Here is a 22762-nt window from a genome sequence, read left to right as displayed (position 1 = left end):
AGGTGATTCCGCCATTCGGGATGAGCGCCGGGTTGCCCTTGCTGGCCCTGGTTGCCCGCCCATGAAAGATCGATACCCACAAGGGGAAATATGGCGGGCAGCCCAGGTAGCACTCGCACAGTGCCACGAACAGTGAAATCTGTTGGACAATGTGCGGCCCGAGGTCGGATCCCTTGATGTTGTAGAAGGCCAACAACTGCTGGAGGAAATCGGAGGTGGGGAGAGCGAACCCGCGGTCGAGGAAGCTCAAGAAGATTACGAACTCCCCGGGCCGCGGGAGGGGTTCCACCTAGTTCGCCGCCGGGACTCGCCACCGCTCTTGCTTGAACTCCGGGATGTTCCCGGAGGCGATGTACGAGAGGAGAGATTCCCGTGTGACCTTCGACTTGCCCCAGCCTTTCGCCGCCATGAACGCGCGTGGAGCTCGAAGTAAAGTGGAGATGAAGGGGAGAGAGGTGCGCGGTGGAATGGCTAGCCCTAACCTCAGGGACTGCCCTTTATACCCCCGCACTCGCCCGGATTAAGGATGAGATCTGTCCGCTAAACCGTTCCGAGATCGGCGCCCCGTAATCAATGGTCGAGATTGGCACCGGCTCCGGCTGAATAGCCGTTAAACTAGCCGTTAGCGGTCACGTCAAGCCCAACGGTCAGCAGCATGCAAATGATCAGTGCCTTGGTCAACGTGAAACTTAGCCGTTGGTTCTTCCACGTGGCTCCGTAAAGGATATGCGCCGACTGGCAAACGGCGACTGGCCAAAATGCCGACTGTCATACGCCGACTGGCTGATCACGCTATGGCGACTGGAGACTGGTGCTAAACCTGCAACTTTATCTCTGGGAGCCCGATGGCGATTCATCCCGATCCATCGCCGCGCCTCTACAAGACTCGCCTTGATTCCACGCTTCGTCACCACCGCGCTCGGGGACTACTGATGGGGATATACCCATAGGGGGTGGGTCGCCAGTCCCACTCGCCATGAAGATGAAGACCTGGGTGGACCGCCAGTCGCCCAAGCGACTGGGCCTTAGGGACGACTGGGCCGTGAACCCGGGGTGAAGATCTGTGCGACTGGATAAGGAGTTTGCTTGCGGGAGGGGTGGCAAATCCCGGATTAGTAGCAGTTGTTATGATTCGGAGTTATCTCCATGTAACCCTAGATCGGGGGTGCCTATATAAACCCCTGACCTTAAACCCTAGAGGACACATTACTCAAGATTCAATCTCCCCCTGTAAGCTCTTGGCGTAGCCGCCGACTGACCCCCCCCCCCCCCCATTGTAATTCTCCACTGAGCAATAAGATCTAGCAGGACGTAGGCCTTTTACTCTCCGGAGGGGCTGAACCTAGGTAAACCCTTGCGTCTTGTGCACCTCGACCCGCAGATGGCCGTGTCTCCTTGCCCCCGTATCAACGAAGTGCTACCCCCGGTAGTACCTGCCGTGGTCACATCCACGACATCCATCATTGTAATCATCATAAATTGGAGGCATAGAATAATCATAATGAACTTTATCCTCCATAGTAGGTGGCACCAAAATACCACTATCATTATAATCATCATAAATGGGAGGCAAAGTATCATCAAAGAAAATTTTCTCCTCAAAACTTGGGGGACTAAAAACATCACAACCAGCTTCCCCAAGCTTAGACTTTTCCATAGCATTAAAAATAATAGTGTTCAAAAAATTCATGCTAAAAACATTGCTACAACTATTTTGCAAACAAAGTTCCATGGGTTTTTTTAATTCTCTCTTCAAACACATCATGTCCTAATTCAAGATAAAGTTCATAAAGATCTCTAATTTTTGTTGTTGTTTTCCATTAAGCCTAACTAGTGAAAATAAAAATAAGAGACAAAAAGATAAAATTGCAGAATCTAAAGGAGATACCTTCGAGCACTCACACACCGGCAACAGTGCTAGAAAATAGCTTAGTAGTCGGAGGATGTGAATACCTTTTACCTTACCTCCCCGGCAACGGCGCCAGAAAATAGCTTGATGTCTACGCACGCTTCTATTCCTGTAGACAATGCTGGGCCTCCAAGAGCAGAGGTTCGTAGAACAACAGCAAGTTTCCCTTAAGTGAGTCACCCAAGGTTTATCGAACTCAGGGAGGTAGAGGTCAAAGATATCCCTCTCAGGCAACCCTGCAATTAAGATACAAGAAGTCTCTTGTGTCCCCAACACACCTAATACACTTGTCAGATGTATAGGTGCACTAGTTCGGCGAAGAGATAGTGAAATACAAGTAATATGGATGATTATAAGTAGTAATTGCAATCTGAAATAAAAATGGCAGCAAGCGAACATGTAGCAGAACTTGTTGGAAACGGTGTTTCAATGCTTAGAAACAAGGCCTAGGGATCATACTTTCACTAGTGGACACTCTCAACAATGATCACATAATTGAATAAATAAATGCTACTCTCAAACACTCTCTTGTTGGATAACAAACACCATTCATTGTGTAGGGCTGCAAAAGCACACCTCAAGCCGGAGTAAACAAGCTCCACAACGTCATAAAGGAATCACACACGATGCGCACACTGTCACCATCACACCGTGGAGAGTGACTTCGGAGTTCATATTAAAGTAACCTCTAGAGTGCATAATAGACAAGAGTAACATCTACATATTCAACTAGATTACAAAGCTCATGATCACATAAAGATCACACCATGGGAGAGAGAGATGAACCACATAGCTACCGGTAGAGCCCTCAACCTCGGGGGAGAACTACTCCCTCCTCATCATGGGAGACATCAACGGCGATGGAGATGGCTCCGGGGGCAATTCCCCATCCCGGCAGGGTGCCGAAACAGAGACTTCTGTCCCCAGAAACTTGTCGTCGATGGCGGCGGCGCTGCGGAACTCTTCATGGAAATTGGCAGGACGATCTAGGGTTTTCGCGTCTGGGGCAATATATAGGCGAAGGGGCGGCGTCGGTGGAGTCCCGAGGGGCCCACCTCACCTGGCGGCGCGGCAGAAGGTGGGGCCGCGCCACCCTATGAGGTGGCCAGCTCGTGGCCCCCCTTCGTCTCTCCTTCAGACTCCGTGAAGCTTCTGGAAAAATAGGGACGTGGCCTTTTGTTTCGCGCAATTCCGAGAATATTCGCAGAAGTAATTTTCTGGAACCAAAAACAGCAGAAAACAGGACTGGCACTTCGGCATCTTGTTAATAGGATAGTCCCTGAAAATGCATAAAAATGATATAAAGTGTATATAAAACATGTAGCAATTGGTATAATATAAGCATGGAACATCAGAAATTATAGATACGTTGGAGACGTATCAGTCATCTTCCATGGTGGCCAAGTTGGTCAGCATGATCCTTCTGTCCTCTGCCCGAATCTTGGCCTCGGCATCGAGCCTTCTGGCCTCAGCGTCCATCTTTTTGGCCTCGGCGTCGAGCCTTCTGGCCTCAACGTCCCTCTTTTTGGCCTCTAAGTCCATCATTTGGACCTTAATGGCCTCTTTGGCGAGGTTGAGGTAGATGGCAGTATAGGCCTCTTTTTTTAGGCGCATCTTCTCGTTCCTTCTTGCCTGGGCGACTTGAGAATGGCCACGGTCTTCTACAAGGCATGGCTCAACGCGAGGGCTAATGCCTCCCGAGCAAGATCGGCTTTGGTAAACTTATGGCCCTGGGGACGAGGTGGAAGAGCATTATGCCCAGGTTCATCATCTTCGACGTCAACGACCACCGTGGTTGTGCCATTCTTGATTGCTTCTTGGTAGGCCGCATAGCTAACAATCCACTTCATCGCCTCCTTCAACTTATCCCAACAATGGACCATATGAAATCCCTTCTTATGTGTTGCCTTGAACTTCTCCAAGGCCCTGGGTACCTAAAATTGCTAAAAGTTAGGCTTATGGTATGCTAAATTTGCCGCCAACAAAAATCAAGCAAACGCAAACAAGGATAACTTTTGCGTAGGGACTCCGATATTATAAAACTTGGGCTTTATGAAAAGTTAAGAACAAGATCTATCTAATAGAGACTATAAACCCCAATAAGGATCAAGATATTAAATACCAAAAGTGGGGAGATATGAAACCTCCCAAAGCAAAGAACCGATAAAACCTCCAACTTCGAAAACACAATAGAAGATGCATGTGAATTAAGTTTTCGATGAACTTGGGCTTGTTGAGAAGCTACAAACAAGATTAAGAATCTTGCAAAGATAAACATCCAGCATAAAGGATTGAGCTTCCTATGACGATGATGTGATCAAGTTACTCACCGAAAACCCCTCTTGATAGTGAGGCTATCTATACTATAACCCGGTCTCCCAACAACCGCCTTGAGACCGGTTAAAGGAAAACCCTAGAAAAGCTATATCTTTACCTTGCGCATCCCACTCGACCTTGATGACGAGGCATCACGCTTTATTCAAGCCTGAATGGTTCACTTGTTCATCGTTGTTTCGTGAAGACGAATAATTTGCTTGCCCATACACTACTATGGGATAGCTTTATTAAGGCACATCTTCACATGTCCATTATCACCAAATGGACGGCAAGATTCAAGCATGATCTTGTCTATATGCTTATCTTGAATTTTATCTTATCAACCTTGACGACGATCACTATTTGATGCCATCCTCTCACGGGCTATAGGAAATCTTTACTTTTGGTACATGCCCATGGAAAAATACCTAACCCACATAGGAAAAAAAATGCATATATATAATGGGTTAGTTCATGAAGTATAATTGAAAAAGCTTACCCTACCAAAAGATCACATGATCCAATGTGGTACATTCTTTATGCTTCATTTGTTGACCAACTTGAATAAAATCTTCACTCTTAGTATTTGTCAACCTTGCATCTCCTCATGATCTATTACAATATCTTGAGGTACATAAAGAACTATTCATTTGATTGCATGCTCTAAATCTTGGTCAACCATATCTCAACTTATGAGTCTATCAAGACGCCTACTTAGAGCCATATCTTAAATTTTTCTCTTGAAATGGAACTCTCAAGATCTTGATCATCCATTACTTAACACATAAGCTAGAGCATGGCTAAATTGAGTTCCACACTACAACTCCATCATCATTTCTTGTTCTTTATTATATCATATTCTTTTCTTCAAATCGGTGATCTTGATGATAATACTCAAGGTATATCTTTATATTCACGGCATCCACATTTGAGTCTAACACATGGACTACAAGCGTTACCTATTGAATATTCCTTTATATAAACTCAAGGAAAACATTAGTCCATAGGGATTATCATTAATTACCAAAACCACACATAGGGGCAATATACCCTTACACATGTGAAGAAGGATCTGAGATCAGAGCTACAGAGACACTGAAAAGCCACGAAACCTCACCTCCGAAAGGGATTTGGAGGGGGAACCCACCAAAGGGGATCCATCATGCAATTGATTGGATCTTGTAGGCTTGGCAATCATCTCCATCAACACCATTACAACCATCATTTTATCCACGAGGAAGGGTACCAACAGATACCATATCCGAATGGGCAATGGTATGGACACATTTTTATAAACATAGGTATTACCCAAACTCTACCCATTAATTCACACGAAGGGCACATGTATAGACTTGTACCTATGGGTATACCAATACACTATCCATTTATTCTGACTTTTGGACATATGTAGTCAAATAGCCTAGTTATTGAGTTTGTGAATGTTATTTTGATCCAAATTCATAAGGCTAACTTCTGACGAGCGGAGCAAGACCCGTCGTCGGGAGGCTTGGTCCGAAGTGGAGCCGAGTCTGAAGTTAGCCCACAATGTGCCCAACAGTATGGATTTTCGCCACCGTCTATATATACCTATTGTAAACGTTTGGGGGTGTGGGGTGGGGGGCGAAGCATCCCCACGGTATGGATTTTCGCCACCGTCTATATATACCTATTGTAAACCATCGGCTAGGGTTTATCGCTTTATAAGATAACCCACAATGTTTGTGAACACTACTCGATATAGTGAATTGTTGGTGGTTGACGTCCTTGGTTTTTTTCCTTCTATGTTGGTGGAGTTTTCCATGTGAAATCGTCTCCTGCTGTGATTTCCTTTTTTTTCTTCGTTATTGCTTATCACGTTTTTCATAGTGAACCTATCTAAGTTGACATCAATTGTCAGTATGTCAGTATGTCGTGTGAGTTGTGTACTCTTGTTGACTTATGAGTTATGGGTATATGATTGTAGTTTTTAAATTTTGATAGTTGGCATATACTCAATTATGGATTATTGAGTTAAGATATCAAATATGCCATCGATGAATGTACAATTGTGAATAAATTGTATACTATTTAATCTAATTGTTGGGTATTGGGTATGGATGTAGGTAAAGTATCATACCCGCGGGTACGGGGATAGGTAGAATTTTCTACCCGCTAACTATACATGTATGAGTATGGTATTGCTCTACCGTACACTAGTAGAAAAATGGCCTTTAGTCCCGGTTCACAACGGGCTTTAGTCCCGGTTGTGCAACCGGGACTAAAGGGCCGCGACTAAAGCCCCCCCTTTAGTCGCGGTTGCTTACGAACCGCGACTAAAGGTCCGTCCACGTGGGTGGCTAGCGTGCACCTAGGCGAAGGACCTTTAGTCCCGGTTTGTGTCCCCAACCGGGACTAAAGGCTATTTCGTTAATTTTTTTTAATTCATTTGGGTTTCTAATTTTTTTTCACTCGGTTTTTTTTTCTATTTTTTTCCAGAATTTCTATTATTTCAGTTATTTGCATAGCTTAGTCTCTATCTCTAAATACACTTATCTCTAGTCAAATTACTTACTCGTGGTCAAACTTCCCGTTCGGTCACCCATCCTCCCACTACTCCACCTCTAGCACGCTTAACTTCCGAGTTTCATTCCGTCCCGCATCCAAGTGCTATGCGCACATGTATGTGATACTAGTATCATATCAATCCTATTAACATGTTGGTCGATGTCACATTTTTTTATTGTTTGAATTTCAAATAATTTTTTTCATAAACAAAAATAATGATGTAATAATAATCGTGAATAAATAAATAAACATTAACTTTTAAATTTTTATTATTCTTAATTTTTTTTATTTTTTAAATATTTTTTTGCCAAACCTAAAACCTAAAAATTTGAAAATCTAAAAATTGGGTAAAAGTAATAGTAATCTTTATGCTGGATGCAATTATTAATTTTATTTTTTTGAAACATTTAAAAAATATAAAATCCATAATTTATAGCAAAAACTAAAATCTTCCTGTTTTTGTATTTTTATTTGGAATTTTGAAAATCTAAAAATTTGCTAACCGGGTATACCCCGGTGAATTCGGATGTAACTTTTTCCCAGGATTTTTTTGATATATTATACGTTTTTTTCCGACGTCGTATGCAAAAGTTATTGCGGTTTTACCATTTTTTAAAAAAAATTTGCAAAAAAAGTGAAAATTCGAATTTCTTAATTTCTCCGAATAGTAGGTTGCATAACATACAACTATCTGAAAACATTTTTTTTTTGAATTGTCTATCATTTTCTTTTGTATTTTACAAACCAAAAAAGGCGATCCACGGGGGGGGGGGGTGGGTGTGCAGGGTGCGTGGGAGTAAAAAAACTCGGAAAAACCTTTAGTCCCGATTGGGGACACCAACCGGGACTAAAGGGGTACCCTTTAGTCGCGGTTGGTGTCCCCAACCGGGACTAAAGATTTTTCCGCCGGCCGCATCCCTCCATAGCCCTTTAGTCCCGGTTGGTGTTACCAACCGCGACTAAAGGGGTACCCTTTCGTCTCGGATGGAGCATTAGTCGCGGGTCGCCTCCCGAACCGCGACTAAAGCCCCTGTAGTCGCGGTTCGAATATTTCCGGGACTAATGGGGGTGGAGGGAAGCCTCTTTTTCTACTAGTGGTATCTATACCTTACCAATTGCCATCCTTAATCAAGAACCATATTAGTTCGATATTTGCATATCCGTCTACAATTATATGACATCTAATCATCGATTACATTGGTTAATTGCCACTTCCTGAAATTCTGATCTCGTAGCCCTCTGGTAACCGGCCATCTGCAAATCCGTGTTCGATCCACTGAAACTGCAAAATACGGTTACGCGGTAGTTGTATGTGTGCAGGCTAGCTGCATCTTTCTAAGCATCATATTCACAAATGTTGCCGAATCCCATGTACTTGTGCTGCGCCATCTTGTGAATGATGTTGGAGATGCCGACTTCACCTACACAGAGAGCAGATTTAAGAGGTTGTGCTGGGTTTGAAACCACATGACGCCGCAAATTTGTTGCAGTGAGGGTACCAAGGACAGAGAAACGGTACCTAGAGAAATCGCGCTGACAAAGATCATGAAGGACAATATAAAGATGATAAATGATGCCCGCCCTAATAAATTAATCACCTTCCTCGCAACCCGCTGGCCAACAATCGCAGCAAAAAATGCCAGACTGCTGAAGAAGAGAGCTGCACAAAATTCAGACAAAAATCATTAGTCCCACGTGGTTACCGTAGGAGAAGAAGAGAGAAAAAAGAGAGAGACAGTACCGTATGGTACAGGGAACCGTTTCAGGAGGTAGTATTCTACGACGGCTATGGAGGAAGAGTACATCATTACATAGGTGGCTGTAGCACTTGAGACCTGCAGCAGTTTAAGGGAATACAAACAGGTTAAATATGGGATGGAGATATGCAAGTAAAAAAAAGGAATACAATCAAATCATTGGCCAGTTAAAGAGTGAGAAACCAAGATTGAAGCATTTGATTCTTGCAATGAACAAACAAAGATTTTACCTGCGGAGGGATACCGAGCTCCAGGAAGAGAGGCCCCATGACGGTGCCACCACCGACGCCAAGCAGACCAGCGAGGATACCAGCAGTGACGCCAAAGAAGCAGTATACCATTAGCTGATGAGCTTTGGGGCTGCCTTGCTTATTTTCCCTTGATGATATCACTCTCTTCCCCTTCAGCAGACCTACTGCTTGGTACATGGACACTCCAACTGAGACTGGGATCTGCTTACATTCGAACAGGTATAGAAATTGTGTTAGTGATGATAGTAATATGGACTATTGATAATACTGGAAGGTCGAATCTCAGTTCTTGATGGTTCAAGATGGTAATGTTGAATATAATTGCCTATCTCTCCCCCATAAGATCGGTCTTTTGATTGAACTGGCTAGAGCATACAATTTCACAAGGTATCAGATCACAAGGTTCTGGGTTCAAATCCTAGCCAACGCAGTACTTAAAAACAAATATTTGCGGCCTCCCTAAAAAACAAATCCAAGGATACACGTCTAAGGACCGTGAGAGATCTAAAAAAAGGCCCACCGACCTAGACGTGAGGGAAGGTGTTGAATATAATTGCCAAGCTCTTCTTCATAAGATCGGTCTTTTGATTAAACTAGCTAGAGCATGCAATTCCACAGGCAACACTATGTGTGTTTTTGTTCCAGCCAAAATGCAAATTGAAAGAAACTGAAGACAAAAGGGCCCAAATTTATTTTGTTACAAACAGGGGATATGTAGTTAAGCTATAATAGAACATGGTATGTTCCCTTCACAAAAAAAAAGATAATGGTATGTTCAGGCAGTTCAGTCAGTGGCGTGGAAATTTCCTTGAACCATAACAATCTCAAATTCGTAACTACAGATCATTTTTTTGCACAAATATTCTGGTTAAATAAAGAGTTGACTTGTTCCAGCAAAATTAAGGGTGAAGAAAGGAAGTAAAGTACCTGGAGTAAGCTCAATACCCAGTACCAGGTGGAGCAAATTGCATTATAGTTCTGCAAACATGAATATCGACATAAGCCAGATGTTACTGTCAGTGTTATAGTTTATAGGGATGTCAGGGTATCATTCTATCAACGTGATAATTTGGGTTCTAAGTAAATGTATTGTAAAAGTGTGGACTAGAATTTTTTGGTGATCTTTCTTGACAAAATTTATTATTAATTACCTTATTATATGAACTATACGCTCTCTAGAAAATGAGGCGCTAGCTGGAGAAGGCAGAAGCCATTCTTCTCAGTAGACCGAATTATAAAGTAAAATGATCCAACTCCTCCTGAGCATAACACAACGCCATCCTCTACCTCATCTTCTCACCGTCTATCCTGCACCTCTCATTCTCTTTCCATCTATGCCCCTTTCTTCTTCAATCTCTTTTCCTACGTGTCTGAAATGGCTTACTTCGACCAAATCATGCCGCCGCTCTACCATCTCCACCTCCGGTCGCCGCAAGCCAGCGTCACCGTGGACGGGGTGGTGGAGCTCCAAACAATGGCCTATGAGGATTACAAGCTGACGCGACGGCCGCATGGATGCGGAGCCCCAGTGGTCGATGCTACAACAAGGGGAGGACGTGGTGTGAGGCGGAAGCCGGCGTTGCTGCAATTAGTTGTTGGGAAAGATGCATACATTGTGAGGGGTTCTACAAAAGAATGGTGACTCTGCTACTGTCCGTCATCGGTGGTGCTACCGGGCTTCAACCGTTGTGCTACCAACAGATTTTGCTGGATGGTGCAACCAATGATGGTGATGCTACTACCGGCGGTGGTTGGTGCTATCAGCTGAACACTGGGATGCTGCAAGGGTTGTGGTGGTGCTGCAAGTTTGTGAGCTGTAGCCGGAGCTCTCTATCGGTGCTACGGGTCGACGGGAGCTGTCAATGGTTTTGTGTTGTGCTAGAAGTAGCAGATACCTACTGCCAGTGGTTGTTGCCGATGCTTCGACGACTCAGCACCGGGGCAGCAAGCGGCTCGGTTAGAAGCGTTACTGGTGGCACTACCGGCGGTGGAGGCGTGGCCAGGGTGGAGACCGGGTTGGGGTTCTTGGCGCTTTCAGGAGAGAGAGCGATGTGCTTGCAGGAGAGAGCTAGGAGAAGGTAAAATAGAACAATGTGGCGGGGAAACAAACAAGCTCAACACTCACATCTATGAACGCATATGGGCACGACCGGCCCCATCGACGAAAATATCACCTCTCGTTGAAGAGTATTTCGCATTTATGAGACACCAAAGTGGCAAACCTAGAGTTTGATCTCTCATAACCATCAAAGTGGGTCCCTTCTAACCAACCAATCACATGTTGGCTCTCACAAAAGTTTTACCTTCTTATTAAAAAAAAACAAAGCATACCCCTCTCATCAAGTTTGTAACAGATGTCGGTAGTGAGGTGGCTTCAGATTGATCTTTTAATTTTCTTTGTAAAACTCAGAAATTCCTTTCGGCTTCCGGGTGTAAAAAAGACAAAACATGTCTCACAAAAGCTTAACATCTAATTTTGTTACTTTAACACAGCCTATACGACAAGTTGATTCTTCATGGAAAAACTTCATGTGCACGTAGCATGTAAAACTGCAAACATAAACATTTTTGTTTAGATTTTTTGATATTTCAAAATGTATTAAATATGCATTTTAAAATAAAAGAAACATGTTTACCCAAGAGCCAATACATCACTTCCTCTGTTAGGAAATCCAAAATATAAAAAGGTTACGCACATCATCATTTTGATGTAGAGGCAACCTCCTTTTGGAAAAAAAAACGATCTAAATTAGGAAATAAAAGTATCAAATCGTACGAATGACAAACTAACCTGTGGCGGAACAATACCCTCACCATTACATTATTATTATTGTTTTTGCCCGACAAAACAAAGAGCCGCAGCAATCTCCACTCTCTAATCTCTTTTTCCCTAAATCTTTGTACTCTTAGTTTCATGAAAGATGTCAGAGACTTTGTTAAAATTCAGATGTATATGGATACTATTTGGTGTTTAAATACATTTAAATCAAACAAAAATCTCAGATATATTTTATAGAATGAAAGGAATAAGTACACATTGATCCCACTAATACATCATGGCCTCCCACTCGCCCAAAACCGTCCATCGCGTAGGGGCATCGGTCTGTTCCACGCAAGCAACAAAAGGACATGTGACGTGCTAGTTCTTGCGGTAGGTTTTTTATTTGGTTTTGCCGGTTCTTGGCAAGTAATAATTAACTTACACTTGGAGCTACTGTTGATTTTCTTGCGCATGATATTGCTAGTGTAACCGAAAATTTTCAGTTGCACATAACTTGCAACTAAAATTAAGTGATGTTATTTAATTGAAAATTAAGTTAATTTTTGCCCGGATCGAGAATAAGTTAATCCTCGTGTCCTTTCTAGTTAATCTATTTGGGATTTTGTTCTCATGTTTGTTCCAATTTGATTCAATTTTCCGAGTAAAACAAATGTACGTTCGATAAAAAACAATTGTCAAGCATATTGTTGGGGTGGTGTCATAAGAGTCCACTAGCACCCACAAAATGCCCCCAGCGTATCCACAGGAATCAACATTTACATAGGTACACCGAGGATGACTATCAACATACATAATAGAAATGGAAAATAAAAAAATTTATGCAAAGGAGATGAAATCTTTCCGAATGAACATTGTTTTTCATCTCAATATGCACACATATGCACAATATAGGGTCATTTAAACAATCTATGTTATGATAGTGCTCATGACCCAGCTCATTTGGCTTTAAAGCCATAAAACTTGGTACATGGCATCTCGTTTGTGAGGAGGATTTTATATCGTATTAGAAGTTTGTATTTTTTCCATTCAACTAGGTCACATAAAAGACATTATGCGAAGGTTTTTCTTTTTTTTTTTAAAATTCTCATGCTCTACAATTATTGTCAAAATGGAGGGCTTGACCGTCTTTAGCTAAGGGTTGCGTCTTGTAGAATTGTTAGCGTATCTCTGATGAAATGATATCTTGTGTACCTAAAAATTATTGTAGAAAAAAAACATGATCAAGCTATGAATCATCTATAGTTTAAATTTGACTCACTTCATGTTGAATAAAAAAAATATCTTTTTGATAAGAGATGGATGGGAAGCTTTTGAGATTCAACCAGTTGGCGACTTGTCATAAAATATGGTCTACAATTATTTTTTAAATTAGGGTGGTACAATTTTGGAATGGATTCTTGGTAGGTTATTCACGAAAATACCCAGTTTTGGCACTTAAAAGATTGGAAAATGAGTTTTTTGTGCAAAGTAAATAAAAACATCCAAAACGAATGTTGTTTGCTATCCCAAGATGCACACAAGTGTAAAAATATGGGGTCATTTGAACAAACTATGACATATTCATCTAAAAAAAACTATGCCATGGTTGTGGTGACCTAGCTCATCTGACTTCAAAGCCATAAAACTTCGTACATGGTAGCTCATTTCTGAGGGGGATTTTGAGAATAAATACCATATTTAAGATTTTTATTTTTCCTGGAAACTAGGTCACATAAAACGACATAGTGTGAAGGTTTTCTCTTTTTGGGGTTTTTTTTTTTGAATTTCTTACACTTTTCTCAAATTATGGCCAAAACAGTGGGCTTGACCTTAGCTAAGGGTTGCATCTTTCAGAGGGTAACCCTCGGCATACAACTATCGCCAAGAGTCACCTAATGGTGCCACATGTTCGTGTATGTCAAGGGTAGCCATCAACAAACAACCATAGGTATGGCGGCCGTAGCCCTCGGCATACCAACGCCATTGGGAGGCGCCAGGCAACGCTACATGTCCTTGCTAAGTTGAGGGTGGCCCTTGGCATACGCACCGAGGGCAACCGTCGGCATATACGTATGCTGAGGGCTCCCTCTAGTGACTATCTTTTTTCGTATAAATCTTCTAGTTGCTAACCCGAAGTATTGATGGCGTGTTGGACGGACAAAGTTATGGCCATGCACGCGGTTTTCACGATAAACTTTTGGATTCCCACATAACCTATCCATACAAAAATAAAGGTCTAAGTTTACCTTTCTAAGATCATGTAAAATCCAAAGCAACATGGGCCCTATAAAAGCTACCCTTTTTTCGATGAAGATAAGGGTAAGACATTAGAAACTTTGACTACTAATATATTTGGAAAATAACATGTGTAATTATATTCCAATTTTATTCACAAAATTCATACATTTTTTTATTTTTATAAATGTATAGTAGCACAAATAAATGATTAATATTGTATTCTGAAGATCATGTGAATGTCTGTTGAGCTTTGTGTTACAAAAACAATATAGCATGGAAGTTGACAAATCTAAAATTCTAGAAAAAACAACTGATCTACGGAAGCTCAAAGGGTACTGGATAATTGTACACGATTGCATTTATATTTTGAAACTGTAAGTGTTTTCTCACCTTAGTGACCTGAAGCACAAGGAATGCTACCCAAACAAAGGCAAGAAGGCCAAACTCCTTCCAGTAAATGTTCTTCCAAATGGATACCTACATCATAAACCGAATTCAAGTCTTACAGCTGGAGATGATTTCCACTACCGCTAGGGAATGTAGAAATGTTCATGATTTTTAGTTCACCGCTTCGTCTGAGGATTTTGTTTTCTCAGCTGCAGCATCATGTTCTGTAGGCGGTAGCGTATAGCCATTTTCTTCACCTGTCAAATAAACACAATATAAACAACATTTTCTGCATTTTGTGGATGATTAATAATAGGTTTATTGAAGTTACTTGATTGCTCTGATTGTCTTGCCGCTGCCTCCTGAAATTAGAAACCAGATTAAGGAGCCTATCACACATCATTAACGATATGTACTGCAGAAAAAGCGTAATGATAAAAAAGGACCAGAGAATTATTACCTTTTTTATTAGGTTCTCTTTCTTCCATGTTTCAACACCCTTTCGAAGAGTTTTAGTAGCAGTACCTAAAATTTAAGATGGAATTCATTCTGAGGTCAGCTACAGGCTAGAAGAGGGTAAACCGTCACATTTTCAAGGCAAGTCTGAGAACCTATAAAGAGGATGATCAAGAGAACTGTGACAAGCCAGTCAGGGAATATGACATTGCAAATAACCCCAATGCTGACCCCCAGCATGAGCATGGGCTGTAAGAGAAGGGCTAGATCATAGTCTATCACTGGCATGTCCAAAGTTGGGTGCTTCTGCTTGAGGTTGCAGTACACGGTTGAAATAGCACCTCCCGTGATCATACCTGTGGAAGAGATTCTCAGAAACAATCACAAAACTAACATATCTTGGATATGTGCGTTATTTTGTGATGATTTTCCCATTTCTACTCTTTTTATTCTATGATAGATGTCAAATTAAAATATATGTTAAGTAATCAATGCAATACATTTCAAATGTATCTTGCATTTCAAAAAAAATGTGGTAGGGAAAACCCCTATATCGTTTTTAATAAGAAACCAAATCTGCGTCCGTCAGGACTCAATACTGGTTGGCAGGGTTGTACCTCCACTTCCCAAACCAAGCTCACTTCTTTCTTGCATTTAAAATTAAATGAGTGAAATTTTAGGATGCTCCTGAACTTGTGTGGATATTCCAATTACTTTGATCTGACTGCTAGGATAATCTAGTGCCTTGCAAAAGGCAACAGATAACTTTGATCTTCTCAAGACTGATGATGTCTTCGCACATCATCTTCACTGTATTGTCAAAAGCTGAGCTGTTTCACTTGAGTTCGTTCAAAAGATTTTTTTTGAGCTGAAGCTTCTAGTCAAATTTGGAAAGTGTCTCAAGCCATCATGTAGAGGTCTTTTGTGCTCTTTCTTATGGTTGATTCATGTAGCCACTTTGCGTGATCATTGAAACCTAATTATGATACTTGAAACTTCGCAATAAATTTAAGGCTGAGTCAGAGTCATACCCCCATTTCGGAAAAAAAAATCCCAGGTCATCAATACAAGTTACTACTCTTAATAAATAGACAGTGCTTCTGTCAGGGTTGTTTAGAAAAAAAAAAGTGTTTGTAAATACCTGACTTATTAGAAAGAGCTCTACCATTTTTTTTTTGCTTTGACTACTCCCTCTATTCACACGCTTTTCAAGACTTGTCTTTGACAATGTACATGGATTAATTCTTGATGTTACTCATTTCTTCCGGTCAATGTTCTTCTAGGAATGCACCTTATTCATAGGAACATAGGTAGTAATGAAAATGTTGTTAAAGCGCCGTGCCCTCGTTGTTTCTCGGAAAAGTCTCATTAGATTTTTCGTGGAAAATATTTTCATATTAAAAAATCCATACAGATATGTGCAGGAAGCAACATTCAAATATACAGTGAAGATTGCTTGGTTAGCTAAAACATCATCTACTTGACTTTTGCCCATCTACTTAGAAACGTGGATAGTAGTAATTAATGTCACAATGTGCAGAAGAACATTATAAATGGACGTGGATGGATTCATTGCAAATATTACAAAGTAAGTATAAAGACAAGGACCGGATTCTTTATAAGTTGAAACGTAAAAAATGAAATAGTAAAGCAAATGAACGGAACCCTCACATTTTGACATGGCCGCCGATGACTTTGGATCAAAGCCAATGATCAAGGTGAGCATCGGCACGAAGATCCCACCGCCACCTACGCCACCAATGCTCCCTAACATTGCCCCGAGTAATCCAACAAATGACCCCAGCACTATACGCCATCCAAATTTCATGGGCTACGAAGAAAGCAAACCAACAAAATACACCAAAGTTTAACATGGCATATCAATAAAGTATTCATGTGTTAGAAGATACGATGTTTTAACTACCCTACAATGTAATCCTGCAACTTGGACATATCAGTACTAAGACTAACATAGTCGAACAAACTGGGCAAATACAAGTAGAATCTCAAACAACAGAAGGGGTTCCTATTTTTTATCATTACCGGCCACACGTGGTGATAAGTTATTCCGCCTAAGCTTGCGACCTTGCCCAGGGAGCTCGCTTTCTCCGGTGCTGCAACGGTGCCGGACAACGAGAGGCCCTTGTCATCGACGGCGACAGCAGCGGCAACAATGTAGGCCATGCCCAGCGTCAGGACGGCGATCCATTTCCTTCCCATTTCTTGCCCCCTCGAAATTAAGAAGAATCAGCGAGGGATGAAGCATAGAGATTGCGATGGAGTTTGATGATTTTTTTCCTAACCTTTGCGTTTTATCTTGAAAGGAATAGGACCCAAGGGGGTTTTGAAGCCGTTTGAGGTTGGGCAGAGGGAGTGGGAGGTGGAGCTGCATGAACTCGGGTTACAAAATGATGGGAAAACGAAATTAATTTGCACAAGCAGGCATCGGATACGCACCTTCCAGCTGCCGACTGGTGGAATGCAAATTTGTCGAGTTCATGGGCCACCACCTTACAAGATCTTAGTACCTTACAGAATGATTACCACAATACAATTATTATAATCGTTCCAAATTATGTTTTCAAGAAACTAAAAGAAAACAGGAAAAGACAAATCTTGTTATGAAGCGTGGATCACATGTTGGATTGACAAAAGCACATCACTACTACACGGTAAAGATTTAGGAACACTTGTGCTACGAGCAGTTTTTAAAGTGTCCCTAAAACCTCCCAAATAGAAGCATTTTTAAACTGCCTCTAAGGGCATCTCCAAAATGCGCTATATAACGCGCTCGCACTGAAAAAACCGCCGATTAAGTGCCTGAGAGGCGAAATTTGCATTACATCAGATCTCTATGACCCCAACGCTGCTCGCACTGTAAAATTGCGCGCGGCATATCACGGCATTGCGCGCATTAAATTTGGTGCACCGGCTCCACCTCGTTCGAAAACGCGAGTCTGCGTGCGAACAACACACTGCCCACCCGCCTCGCGTGCCCGTCTACCTCCCGCCTTGCGCCGCCGCTGACGAAAAACAGGCAATGGTCGGCTACTCCGGCAATCCCCGTCTCCTCCCTTCTCGTATGACCACACCGTTGCCGGCGGGGGAGTTCCACCGCCGCTCGCAACGCCATCTGCCACCGCCGCAGCTAACCCTTGTGCCAGCCTCATCCGCGGGCTCTTCCTACCTCCATGACCAATGACTGGGCATGCCGACATCATGCCGCTGCCCGCCTACCGTGAAGGTGCGGAACGCTGTCCCAAAGTGGTCGGCAGCTGCGGCGGCGGTAGCCCCAAAGAGGGCCGACGGGCACGGGCGGCACTGCGTCTCGCCGTGTGCTCGCTCAATTCCAATGTTCTCCGCTGCAGCCGCCAGCGGCTGCAGACTTGGGCGCGCCAGCTGCTGCGCCCAACGTTACCGAGTAAATGACCGCAATGTATGAACTTGAATTTTGTGTGTGTTAATTTTGAAATATATGAATAGAATCGATGTAGTTAAATGACGTTGCAACTATTCCACCTTGCTGCAAGGTCTAGCAAGGTCTCCCACGAGGACGGTTTAGCTTGAATATCACAATTTTTTGCTAAGAAGTCGCCGACGAGTCTCCAGCGGGTTCCGAGTCAGCTGGTCTTTTTTTTTTATTTCTAGACGAATCATTTTTTGCTTTAATAAAATAAAAGCGATTTTTCTTTTATCTAAGACGAAGCAAAGTTTGGTTTTAGGGTAAAAATGAACCCGTGTCACACAGCCAAGCCAGAGGAGGATCCTCAGCATTCACCAAACCACAACCTTCTCAAGATGATTTGAGATGGAGTATGGAATCTCAACTTGTTGTGATTGTATGGATTGTATCGAGATATGTGCAGATAGTGCGTCGTGGGAGGGATCAATCTCGTTTCGTGGTCCTGTTGTACCTGTCGATAACTGTCATATATGTAATGCAGAGATGTCCGGCGCCGTTATGTTTAATCTCGCTTGTAATGTGTTCACATAATCGTATCGCTGTGTGTTCACAGATTACCCAACACTGGATCGGGCATCAACTTACGATGACCATAAGCAACCAGCTGTGCTGATACGGTATTGTAATGATTCTCTTATTTAAATACAGTATGCGGCAAATAATTTGGATTGGAGGGATAATATACAATTTCGTTTACCCTTTCAGAAAAAAAGCTGTGCTGATACGATATCCTCTCCAGCTACCTGTGAATCTTGTGCCTGTAATGAAAATGTTGGCACACGGGCACGTCGTAATTATGTTTTCCTATGGAAGCCTACATCGTACTAGTTAAAAAGCGGCGAGATCAGACCAGCTTGGGTAGTTGAGTTGAAGCAAGCTGATCTGCTCATTACAACAACTTCCACGAAAAGAAAGCAGACCGAGATGGTCAATGAGCAGAGGGAAGCAGGCGCCACTGAAACAGTCCGGATCGTGTCCCGGCGCATGGTCCAGCCGCCCTCGGAGGAGGCCGTGGTGGACATCCACCTCAAGCCCTGGGACCTCCGCCTCATCACCATAGACTACATACAGAAGGGCATACTGCTGCCCAAGCCTCTAGCCGGCGGAGTCGTCGACACCCTCGCCTTCTCCTTCGCTCGTGCTCTGGCCGGCAGGTTCTATCCATTGGCCGGCCGGCTTACCGTGGAGCATCATGCTGACGAGACCATGGCCGTCCTGTTGCGTTGCACGGGGGATGGCGCCGAGTTCGTCCACGCGGTTGCACCAGATGTCACCGTCGAGGACATTGTCGCCTCAGTCTTCACCCCTTCGGTGGTCCGGGACTTCTACCCGCTCAACCATGTGCTCGGCGCCGACGCCGCCATCAAGTCGCTGCCCGTGCTGTCGGCTCAGGTCACCGAGCTCAACGACGGCATCTTCATCGGCTTGTCAATGAACCACTGCGTCGGCGACGGCACCACTTTCTGGGAATTCTTCAACGCCTGGTCGGAGATAAGCCGAGGTGGTGCCAAAAACGAGGACCTAGGCGAGATATCCTTCAACTCCAAGCCGGTGCCGGCGCTCCAGGAATGGTTCGTTGACCATGCCATCCCTGTTTCAATCCGTCTGCCGTTCAGCAAGCTGCAGCACGTCCTCCGGCGATTCGAGCGCCCCACGGTGAAGGAATGCTTCTTCACCTTCTCCACTGCGAGTCTGAGGAAGCTGAAGGCTAGGGCCAACAATGAAATGGCTGGCACGGCCACCGCTACCATCTCCTCGCTCCAGGTCCTCCTTGCTCATGTTTGGCTGGCCGTGTCCCGCGCGCGGCGCCTCCCACCGCAGCATGAGACATCTTACTCCTTGTTCATCGGATGCCGGGGGAGAGTGAAAGGCATACCGCAAGGTTATCTCGGAAACGCTGTAGTGTTTGGCAAGACAAGCTCCACCATCGGCGAGATCCTAAACAAGGGTTTAGGCTGGACGGCATGGCAGCTAAACCGCTCGGTGGCATCCTTTGACGAGACTACCATGAAAGAGTGGTTGGATCGCTGGATCCGTGAGCCTGACTTTGAGTACATGGGGAACCTATCATCGGGAGGGGCGGCGATGATGACGGGGAGTTCACCACGGTTCGACGTATTCGGGAATGACTTCGGGTGGGGGAAACCAGTTGTCGTGCGAAGCGGTCCTGGTGACAAGATGGACGGGAAGGCGACAGTGTTCGAGGGGCCAGAGAGAGGAGGGAGCATGTCACTTGAGGTGTGCATTGCGCCGGATGCGTTGGCAAGGCTTGTGGCCGACGAGGAGTTCATGGAGACCGTGAGCATGCCAATGTGATCAGATTGGGGATTATTGTGTGATGCATTTATGAAATTGTGCATTTGTGTTCTCGACGTTGAGCAGACTTATATATCTCTTGTATTTTCATTAAATAGTGGCTCTGTAGAAAACTAGGGTTTCCCTCCATTATATGAACTCTCTAGAAAATCATGATCATTTTCGCTAAAGCTATCAATGTGAGGAATAACTTTAATGTTTTTGTTTTTTTAGTTTGACTCTGTATTATGAGATGAATGCGACGAACTCTAAATCATGTCTTCTAGTGTCTACCTGAACCTACAAAGTAAAGAGGAGGCATACTAAGGTTATCATAAGCCATTTGGTTTTATGAGTGATATATGTCTTGGCAAGCTCCCCATTGGGGTCGCTTCTACACGTGGTTGAACTGGCGTGAGATCATATCCCAACTCTTGTTCAACTCGATAGGTTTCTCATTAACAACGGCTAGAATGATTGCTTCCCTGCTTCCTCTCTGTTCTCGCCCGCGACACCTCTGATCTTGTTCCGATTGTCGACTTCTATCCCGTGATTATCCATTTTCTGTTATGACAAACATTGTAGGAGAGTAGATTTTTAGGGGCACTTTGCCAGCGGCACTTTTTAGAAAATCATCTCAAAATATAAATTTTAGGGGCATTTCAGTCGTCTCATTGTATAGTCTCTAATTTAGCATGTTGGAACTAAAATCTTTGTATGAACAAGTATAAAATGATGGGAAAACTATTTTCAATATGTTCCGTGCCAAATATGTACAATGTGCATGCAACAAATATATATGTAGATTTTTGTTAATTAGTTGTCACTGATAGACAGTTGCGGGCTTGTTGTGGCTGCACGTTTTCTTAATTACAATGCCACCCCGAGACAGTAATAATAACAAAATGAAAATGACGTGTACAAGTCAAGTCACCAGACCCTCCTCTTTCCGACGAGCTCCTGCACCTCCTCCCAGAGCCCGCCCTTGACGACGCTGGTGAGCCTGAGCACGGCGGGGCTGCAGGCGGCGACGCGCCACAACCCGGCGTTCACCTCGTCCCGCAGCTGCTCCCGCTCCCACCCGCAGAACCCGTCGAAGAAGCGGAAGTCCCGGACGCTGGCCACCCCGCGCTTCACAAGCTCCGCGGCGCACCCCACGCTCTCCCGCGTGCCGTAGTGCAGGCCCGGCATCACCTCGTCGAACAGCCCCGTCCTGCCGACCACGTCGTCGGCGCCGGCCTCCCGCGGTCCCAGCAGGAAGAAGCACTCCTCCAGCGGCCCGCCGAAGAAGAGCGGGCGGCCCGAGAAGGCGCCGGCGATGTCCGTCTCCGCGAAGATGGACTGCGCCTCCTTGATGGACATGAGCGACGGGCGGTTCAGGATCACGCCCACGGGGCCCAGCACCCCGGCGGAGAGTAGGAGGATCACCGTGCGCTCGAAGATGTGCGACCCGTCCAGCTTCTCCGTCGCGATCAGCAGGCACCCCTTCTCCGGCTCCATCAGCGGGTGCGCCCACTTGTCTGCGATCTTCGGCGGCGGTTGCGACGGCATGGCCGCGGCCGCCGGGTTGACGCTCTTCGCGTACTGCTCTTTAAGAACGAGCTTCGCTCGGAACGACCGCCAGTCGGCGGCGTCCGTGGACGGCGCCGCTCCGTCCTCGGGCTCAGATGACCGCCCGTTGTAGCTGCAGCCTGGAAAGAAGCGAAGAGCAAGTGAGCAAGAACTTCCACGTACACAGGCGGAGCTACAAAGTGATCGAGCGGTCACTCACAAGTGACGGACGAGCTAGCGCGTCTGTGGTTGAATAGCAGGTGAACCCTGGGCTTCGCGATGCCGGCCGGCGACGGGAGGGCCATTTTTTCCTGAGGATCGAAGCTCCGGAGACCTGGCTGGAAGCAAGAGCTTCCACTCCGGTTCCTCGGCTTCACCACCAAATCAATCAAACTCTGAAAGCACTATGATCGATGATCGCTAGTAGTGACAGGAGGATGGATTCAGGGAAGATGCAGCTAAATAGGAGGAATGGGTGGATGGAATCGGCCCGCCGGAGCATCTGCTCCACAGGTTTTCAGGCCGCGATCCGAAGTGGATATAGCTGGCTTTTTGCGGTGCTTTTTTCTGGTGATCCTGGCCTATGGTGACGCGGGAAGTGGTGTGACGGCATGGGCAACGCCGACGTGAGTGTGGACCAGCCCCGGTTTGTGGCTACGGCTTGGCACGGGAAGGTTGGGGGATAAGAGCACGAGGAGCGGCTACTTCATCGCCTCGCTACATGGTGTGGTGCTTGGAGTTTAGCATTATTGGCTAGTCATCGCTGTAGTCACAGCAGGTCACAACTTACTAAGTTTGATCAAATATGTAGAAGGGGATGTCGATAATTATAGA

At 44.5% G+C, this 22762-nt stretch overlaps 4 protein-coding genes across 4 annotated transcripts in view; 1 reads left to right on the top strand and 3 right to left on the bottom strand.

The window, feature by feature from the left end:
- Positions 1-7947: 7947 nt before the first annotated feature.
- Positions 7948-16839, bottom strand: LOC127313601 (sulfite exporter TauE/SafE family protein 3-like). Its single transcript, XM_051344091.1, has 12 exons — positions 16663-16839; positions 16291-16450; positions 14775-14975; positions 14624-14688; positions 14495-14522; positions 14344-14420; positions 14167-14253; positions 9705-9755; positions 8757-8978; positions 8511-8604; positions 8289-8429; positions 7948-8190 (listed from the first exon to the last, which is right to left on the bottom strand). The coding sequence occupies exons 1-12, from the start codon at positions 16837-16839 to the stop codon at positions 8105-8107; spliced, it is 1389 nt and encodes a 462-aa protein (XP_051200051.1). The 3' UTR covers positions 7948-8104.
- Positions 16840-19006: 2167 nt separating this feature from the next.
- Positions 19007-20410, top strand: LOC127316183 (uncharacterized acetyltransferase At3g50280-like). Its single transcript, XM_051346594.1, has one exon. It carries the CDS (start codon positions 19007-19009, stop codon positions 20396-20398), a length of 1392 nt encoding a protein of 463 aa, XP_051202554.1. The 3' UTR covers positions 20399-20410.
- Positions 20411-21110: 700 nt separating this feature from the next.
- On the bottom strand, positions 21111-22454 carry LOC127318086 (uncharacterized). The gene is made up of 2 exons (XM_051348709.2): positions 22149-22454; positions 21111-22068 (listed from the first exon to the last, which is right to left on the bottom strand). The coding sequence occupies exons 1-2, from the start codon at positions 22231-22233 to the stop codon at positions 21308-21310; spliced, it is 846 nt and encodes a 281-aa protein (XP_051204669.1). The 5' UTR covers positions 22234-22454; the 3' UTR covers positions 21111-21307.
- A 220-nt stretch (positions 22455-22674) lies between these two features.
- LOC139833535 (uncharacterized) overlaps positions 22675-22762 on the bottom strand; it is a 35868-nt gene continuing 35780 nt past the window's right edge. Inside the window, exon 3 of the mRNA XM_071823833.1 lies at positions 22675-22691. Coding sequence (XP_071679934.1) covers positions 22675-22691 — 17 coding nt within the window. The remainder of the gene's footprint in view (positions 22692-22762) is intronic.

Source organism: Lolium perenne, chromosome 7 (assembly GCF_019359855.2).
Source record: "Lolium perenne isolate Kyuss_39 chromosome 7, Kyuss_2.0, whole genome shotgun sequence".
NCBI lineage: Eukaryota > Viridiplantae > Streptophyta > Magnoliopsida > Poales > Poaceae > Lolium > Lolium perenne.
Note: the sequence above shows the minus strand (reverse complement) of the source record. Positions and strands in the feature narration are given on the sequence as shown.

Coding starts and splice junctions, on each gene's coding strand:
- LOC127313601 (XM_051344091.1), bottom strand. CDS start 16,839: ATGGGAAGGAAATGGATCGCCGTCCTGACGCTGGGCATGGCCTACATT. Junction 9,756..14,166: donor TTGTGCTTCAGGTCACTAAG/GTGAGAAAACAC, acceptor TCATGTTTGCAG/AACTATAATGCAATTTGCTC. Junction 8,605..8,756: donor AGCTCGGTATCCCTCCGCAG/GTAAAATCTTTG, acceptor AAACTGCTGCAG/GTCTCAAGTGCTACAGCCAC.
- LOC127316183 (XM_051346594.1), top strand. CDS start 19,007: ATGGTCAATGAGCAGAGGGAAGCAGGCGCCACTGAAACAGTCCGGATC.
- LOC127318086 (XM_051348709.2), bottom strand. CDS start 22,233: ATGGCCCTCCCGTCGCCGGCCGGCATCGCGAAGCCCAGGGTTCACCTG. Junction 22,069..22,148: donor CGCTAGCTCGTCCGTCACTT/GTGAGTGACCGC, acceptor GCTTCTTTCCAG/GCTGCAGCTACAACGGGCGG.